General features: G+C 59.9%; 1 protein-coding gene across 3 annotated transcripts; it reads left to right on the forward strand.

Annotated features, from left to right (window-relative positions):
- The first annotated feature begins 1,197 nt into the window (after positions 1-1,197).
- On the forward strand, positions 1,198-6,662 carry LOC113209127 (sodium-independent sulfate anion transporter-like). 3 transcript variants are annotated; one of them, XM_026426499.2, is made up of 10 exons: positions 1,198-1,331; positions 3,601-3,770; positions 3,852-4,268; positions 4,352-4,505; positions 4,596-4,763; positions 4,941-5,243; positions 5,334-5,479; positions 5,887-6,057; positions 6,155-6,317; positions 6,460-6,662. In XM_026426499.2, the coding sequence occupies exons 1-10, from the start codon at positions 1,301-1,303 to the stop codon at positions 6,594-6,596; spliced, it is 1,860 nt and encodes a 619-aa protein (XP_026282284.1). In that variant the 5' UTR covers positions 1,198-1,300; the 3' UTR covers positions 6,597-6,662. The 3 variants fall into 3 exon arrangements, with proteins under 3 accessions (XP_026282284.1, XP_026282286.1, XP_026282285.1); XM_026426501.2 differs by lacking the exon at positions 1,198-1,331 and adding an exon at positions 2,755-2,834 and having other exon boundaries at positions 3,847-4,268; XM_026426500.2 differs by lacking the exon at positions 1,198-1,331 and adding an exon at positions 2,755-2,834.
- The last annotated feature ends 39 nt before the right edge of the window (positions 6,663-6,701 follow it).

Raw genomic sequence — 6,701 nt, forward strand, 5'->3', positions numbered from 1 at the left:
TAAAATCACCATTCTTCTTTACTAATACATTTAAAAATTGTAGGGTTGATGAGTTTGTAGAATTCAAAATTTAAAACATGTTGTTCAGAGCATTGCTATCTTGGTCAATTTATCAGATAAGTAGGTCAATTTTTATTACCATTTTTATGGGCCCATTTTGCCAGTCCTACTTGTGTTATAATCTTATCCTTCACAGGATGTGACACCCCATTAGTGTTTATATGTTTCGTTATTTTTATATTGTTTCTTTTTCATACTAGATTGTTTATTTTGTAGCGAATTGAAGCTCTGTCTCAGAAGTGTAAAGTACTTTATTTTTAATGGAGAAAACGTTGATAAAATTTAAATGTGGATATGTTTGACTGAGGTGTTCATAACAGAAAATTGTCGGGAAGTAAGATAGATACTTGAATTATAGATATCTTAAACAATTCCAAACTATAAATTACAAAAGTGTAAATATTAACGGTTGGACAGCACCAATTTTGGCCCTTAATAATTTGTTTATTAGTTCCTTCATTGTACTGAACTATTGTAAAGTCTCTGCATTGAATAAATTTTTTGAAGCACATAAACTTGAACCTTTCTTCATAAAACTCTGTCGTCCTTTATCCTAAACACCGGAAGTAAGTTCGTTGGGAACAGGACATTGAGCGGTTCAATAATGCCGGTGGTCGACCGAGGCTACATCGTCCAGCTGGAGCAGGCTGGAGGGGAAGAGCAGCGATGGCGCCGAGGTTGCTACCGTTGTTGCCCCCTGGAAGATGGCTTACAAACGAGAGGCAAATGACTTAAATAATCCGATCCAGGGAAATCACGGGGTAATACCCACGGGGGATTAGAGGTAATACTCTGTACACGAGTTCTGATCTAAGAGTCGTTTCCCCCCTCGCTTATCAACCGGGTAGGCGACACCACGGAGGTCCACGCCAGGAGAGGAGGCCACATGACGTCCGTTGAAAGGTGAATGAGAGAGACCATAGACGTCTCCCCCCCCCCCCCCCCCCCATCCCCTCGCGTCCTCGTCAGCGTGCGTCAGCGCCAGGGCCGCGCCGCAGCCTCCCGCGGCCGGCCCTGCGCCCGCGCGCCCGCGGCTCGCGGTCTCCTCCTGTTTGCCAGGCGCGCGTCCGGGCGGGAGTTCCCGCGAAATTGCGAATTATTTGTTTGCACCGTCACGAGGTGTCGGGCCGGGCCGGCGGCCGGGCGCGGGCTAGCAGGTGACGGCACCACAGGCCCACAGTCTGTAGTGCCAGTGGAGCCAGTTCCAGCGCTTCCTCCGGGCCGCTCGTCACGTCACCCAATGCGTTACGGCAGACTACTCGCATGCCCAGGTCAGACTTTTACAGAGTATCTCTCGCTTTACGACAATTTGGCCATGATAACTGTCTCCCGCTTCCGTCGGTACCACTCGGTGGCGAGGCGGTTCCCCAGCACCTCCCGTCTCTGATTGTTGAGCTCATTTGAGTGTTGTTGCTCCCCGAAAAACGCGAGAGCGCTCCTGTTATTTGGAGTCGCGTCGAGAGGCGGAGCGACAGACCCGGCAGACCAAGGAGCCCTCAGCAGTGAGAGGCCGCCACGATCGCTACAATTCGGCGCAGAGCCGCATGGCGCTCAGGCCGCTTCCCAACGTGATCAAAGGGCTGAGTCGGGCCGGTCGGGCGCCACCATCGGCGGGGCCCCCCGCACCCGGGTCGCAGCCCCCGGCCCGGCCCCGGCCCGAGGATGACGACGGTCCGGACCAGGAGGTGCGACCCGATAAGCACCACGTGGTTGAACCCCCCAGGCAGCAATCCCACTCCCATGGCCCTCTCCTTCCCGCCTCAGTCCCAGTGGTCCAGGTGCCGGCCGCTGACCCTGGACGACGTGCCCCAGCCGGCGCCGGTGTACGCGGAGCGCGTGGCGGCCCTGGAGCGGCGGAGGAACCGGACGCTGCTGGCGAGCCTGGCCGTCGCGGCGGCCACCCTCCTGGGCGTGCCTCTCCTCCGTCCGGACGTCAAGAGGGACCACTACATCTACGACTTCTAGGTCCTCCCCGTACCACCAGACCGAAAGCACCGAATGTTTTAAAAACCCTAGAGTAACAGCATGTGTTAATAAAATTCATTGCGAGGTTTTAACAGTGTACTTCCGTCATTCGCTGTTACGAACCTGCCGGAACCTGCCAAGCTGAGTTAGCTCTCAGCTACATGCTGCCTGAGCGCCTGATGGGTAGGCAACATCTCGCCTGCAGTGCGTGCGTGTACTCCGGGGCGGCCTACCCGGAGTATCGCAGGCGCCTTGCTCCCGATAATGTGCAGAAGGAATCTGACAGAAACGGACGTCATTTCTGGACGATCCCTGGGCGGGCCGGGCAGAGGTCGCGGCAGGTACATCACCACATGGCGGCCGAATCAGTTTGATAAAGCAGGACCGGTGCGTGTAAAGGGGTGGGGCAGAGGGGTGAGGATTACAGCCCCACCGGATGTGGCCAGATTAACGAATATAAAAGGACGACGCAAAATACAACCACAGACTATACGCAGAAATGACAAACGGCGTGGGTGGCCGACCGCGGGGGATGTTTCAAACCCCTCTGGACCAGCCCACTTCTCGAACCAACCTGCGAACGAAACCCACAAAACCTCTCCCATGGCCGAGCAGATCTGCAGCATCACGGTGGCCCGGGCGGGCCGAGCGGCCCGAGGGCCGCCCCACCCTAGCCCTGGAGCACACATGTTTGCGCGCGCGCGTCACGCCACGCCCTGCAGGCACCTATCTCGTACACATTCACGTACACACACAGTGTGCAGAGAGCTGTCGCCGGCACCACATGAGCAGCAGCACCTCCAAATCACGTGAGTGCGCGCCCGATCTGCACGGTGCCCCTCTCTCGCTCTCCCTCCTGACCACCGAGGGCGAGTTGCAGGACGCCGACGGGTGAGCCGATGGTGGCGATGTACTACCAGTCCGACCTTGCCGCACGGCGGGTGCGGGGTGGCAGAGGAGGGGCGAATACATCACCCCAGGGTGCACAGGGGTTCCGATTCCACCGTCGCTGTCGTTTCGAGTGATATTGACTACACCACCCGCTCTCGGGTCCACGCTCCACATGCGTGTCACTCGAGGTCGTCGGTGTGGTCCGTCGGTGGGGTCAAGCTGCTTCGGCCCTGAGCGTTTGCGCTTTACATCGACCGCTGGAACAATAGAAATGGAACATCTCCGGGTGGCGGGAGTTTTATCGGTCCACGACAAATATTCGTTTGGTCCCATCGGTCGTGTTCCTCCCAAACGGAGGAATGGACTCACCTCCAAGCCCCGCAAGGGTAGGCGCGGCGGACAGCCCTCGTCTCGCCTTTCTTCCTAGCAGGACATTATTTGTGACCTGACAGTGATAAGAAAGCTCAGGCCGTGCGAGAGATGAGAGGAGGGAAGGGAAAAGGGGGAAGGCAGGGGGGGGGGGTGAGTTCATCCGGCTGCACGTTCTGCCGCACCCGCGGCCGGTGAAAGAGCTGTAAAGTAAAAAGGGGGTGCAGTTTAACTGGAAACAAATAATATTCGTAGGCATTTGTGAACCCGAACCCCCAACGCCTTCGGCGAATGAATAAACAAAATCACCTGCAGGTTCGGGAGGATGGGGGCCGCTGCTGCGCCGCCGGCTGCCCATCGTGCGCTGGATGCCCTTGTACGGGCGGGAGGACGCCGTGGCCGACCTCGTGGCGGGCCTCACCCTCGGACTCACCCTCATCCCGCAGAGCATCGCGTACGCGTTGCTGGCCGGGCTCGCCCCACAGGTAGGACAAGGACATCGTCATGCCGGCCACACCGGGCCAAAGGCGCCGCTCAAACGTCTCGTGTGTTATCTGCCAGAGTAGTACGGCCTGTACTCCTCCTTCCTGGGGAGCCTGGTGTACGTCCTGATGGGGACCATCAAGGAGGTGTCCATCGGGCCCACGTCCCTCATGTCGCTGCTCACGGCGCAATACACGCACGACCAGCCCGTGCAGGCCGTCATCCTGCTCACGTTCCTGGCCGGGGCCGTGCAGCTGGGCATGGCGCTCCTGCAGCTCGGCTTCCTCGTGGACCTCATCTCGGACCCCGTCACTTCGGGCTTCACGTCGGCCTACTCCGTCATGATCGCCGTGTCGCAGCTCAAGGGGCTCCTGGGGCTGCGCTTTAAGGCGCACGGCTTTGTCGACACGCTGTGCAAGCTGGCCCAGCACATCACCGAGGCCAAGCTGGCCGACTCGATGCTGGGCGTCGGCTGCGTCGTCGTGCTCATCGGCATGAAGGTGGGTGGGAAGCTCGCTCAGGCCGGTGCGGTGCGAGCGCTGCACCCACGTCGCGCGTCGTTCACCGACCCCTTCCTGTGCAGAAGCTGGGGACCGTCGGCGCGCCCGGCAGCGGCCTTCGCCGGGTGGCCTGGGTGCTCTCCATCGGCCGCAACGCCCTCGTCGTCCTGGTGTGCGCCGTCACCGCCTACGTGTGGGAGAACGTCGCACATCAACCGGTGCCGTTCGCCTTGTCAGGTACGCAAGGAAGCGGAGAGTAGGAGACCGTTGCCACAACCATGGGAAGCAGCGTGAACCATAATAACCCTCAACCCATTCCGATCGCAGGCCAAGTGCAACCAGGCCTGCCTCCACTGTCGCTGCCACCCTTCTCCGCACCGGGTCCCGCCAACACGACCCTGTCCTTTGTCGACATGGCCACCTCCTACGGCGGCGGCCTTCTGGTCGTCCCAGTGGTGGGTGTTCTCGCCAACATCGCCATCGCCAAGTCCTTCTGTAAGTTGAAGAGGGATCCTCGAGGCGCCTGCGAGGCTCGGGATAGGCAGGCCCGCCACGCCGCCCGGTGTCGTGGTGTTGCCTACCCCAGCTCGACGGGCGCCCCGCCGGTCCCGCCCTCTGGTGCCTCTGGCCTGGCCAATAACGGCGCTGTCACGCCCTCACTCTCTACCGCAGCTAACGGCGCCCCGGTGGACGCCTCCCAGGAGATGGTGACGCTGGCCACGTGCAACCTGCTGGCCTCGTGCGTCAGCTCCATGCCCACCTGCGGCGCCTTCACGCGCTCGGCCGTGAGCAACGCGTCCGGGGTGCGGACCCCGCTGGCCGGGCTGTACTCGGGGATGCTCATCCTGCTGGCGCTCGTGCTGCTCACGCCCTACTTCTACTACATCCCCAAGGCGACGCTGGCGGCCGTGCTCATCAGCGCCGTGGTCTTCCTCGTCGACTTCGGCATCCTCAAGCCCCTGTGGCGCAACAGCAGTGCGTTGCATGCTCCTGTACACGAGTGGTAGTCGCGGCGAGCCTCGCCCGAGGAGAACCGACTGTTTAACTCCCCTCTTGTTCGTGCAGAGCGCTCCCTGCTCGTCACCGTGCTGACGTTCGCCGCGTGCCTGGGCATGGGGGTGGAGGCGGGGCTGCTGCTCGGCGTGAGCCTGGACCTGGCCCACCTGGTGTACCTGTGGGCGCGTCCGCCCATCACCGTCCAGCTGTGCAAGGTGAGTTGGGGATCGCCCAGAAAGAAAGTCCGTTTTTCTCAGATTCATTCGGCAGACTACGGGGGCTCGGCGCCTGCGAGACTCGGGGTAGGCCAGCCCGCAGTGTACACATGCACTGCAGCCAGGATGTTGCCTACCTATCAGGTGCTATGCAAGCTTGCAGAGGCTAAACTAAACTTAGTAGTTTCGTAAGGCGAATAACGGACTTACTTTCTGGATAACTCCGTGCGCGTCGCCACGACGTCGAGCGGCGTCACCGTCTGTCCGATGCCGTCGCAGTTCAGATTGATCAGGGATCGTTCACACACCACGTGATTTTCGGGGGTGGGCCTCATACTATTTAGATCGCCCCTCCCAGCCCCCAAAATTTACGTGGTGTGTACACGATCCCTAACGAACGCCCGCAGGCCCGCTGGGGCGAGTACGTGCTGGTGCGACCAGAGGTGGGGCTCTTCTTCCCGGCCATGGGGGTGGTGCGCGACGCCGTGGTCACTGCAGCCGCCGGCGAGGGTGGCGCCGCGCTGCCCATGGTCCTGGACTGCACGCACTTCCGGAGCCTCGACTACACCGCCGTCAAGGTACTGTGCCAACCAGAACCAGGCCTGCTCCCCTCCCCAATGAAACAATCTCTAGCCCCCGAGCATCATGTGTGTCCTCTCGCACGTCCATCTGCAGGGGCTCGAGGTCCTCGTTCGAGAGCTGGGCAAGCGCGGCCAGGCGCTCCACTTCATGGGGCTGCCGGCCAGCGCGCTGCGGCTCGTCGCCGGGCTGGGCATGAAAGGCTTCACGCACTGTGCGGCGCCGCGCGACCTCCCGGGGATCCTCCACGCTCAAGAAGGTAAGAGCACGGCCCGGCCCGCGTGGGTGGGTGGGGGACTCTTTTAGTTTGGCTACTACTCTTCCCCGGTGACTGTAGATCATCGACTGGATGTGTAACCGATCCCTGCCTACCATCGACGTCTCATTTTCCCTGGCGACAGGAGCAGGAGACAAAGCGGACAGCCTGTCCCGGGCAGAGACGGGGCTCGCTCTCGTGGGCGCGGACGAGGACGAGGGGCGCGGTCAGGACGACCACGAGCTGTCCTCCATGCACCAGCAGCAGCGGCCAGCTGTGTAGAGCGCGCGGAACGAGTTTGTGAGACTCTGATTGGAGGTCAATGTGATAAACAAGCTGTTGCAAACATTTTTTTTTTTTTTTAATAATAGTAAGAGGCTGTATTGG

Source organism: Frankliniella occidentalis, unplaced genomic scaffold (assembly GCF_000697945.3).
Source record: "Frankliniella occidentalis isolate FOCC.00 unplaced genomic scaffold, Focc_3.1 Scaffold6254, whole genome shotgun sequence".
Classification (NCBI taxonomy): Eukaryota; Metazoa; Arthropoda; class Insecta; order Thysanoptera; family Thripidae; genus Frankliniella; species Frankliniella occidentalis.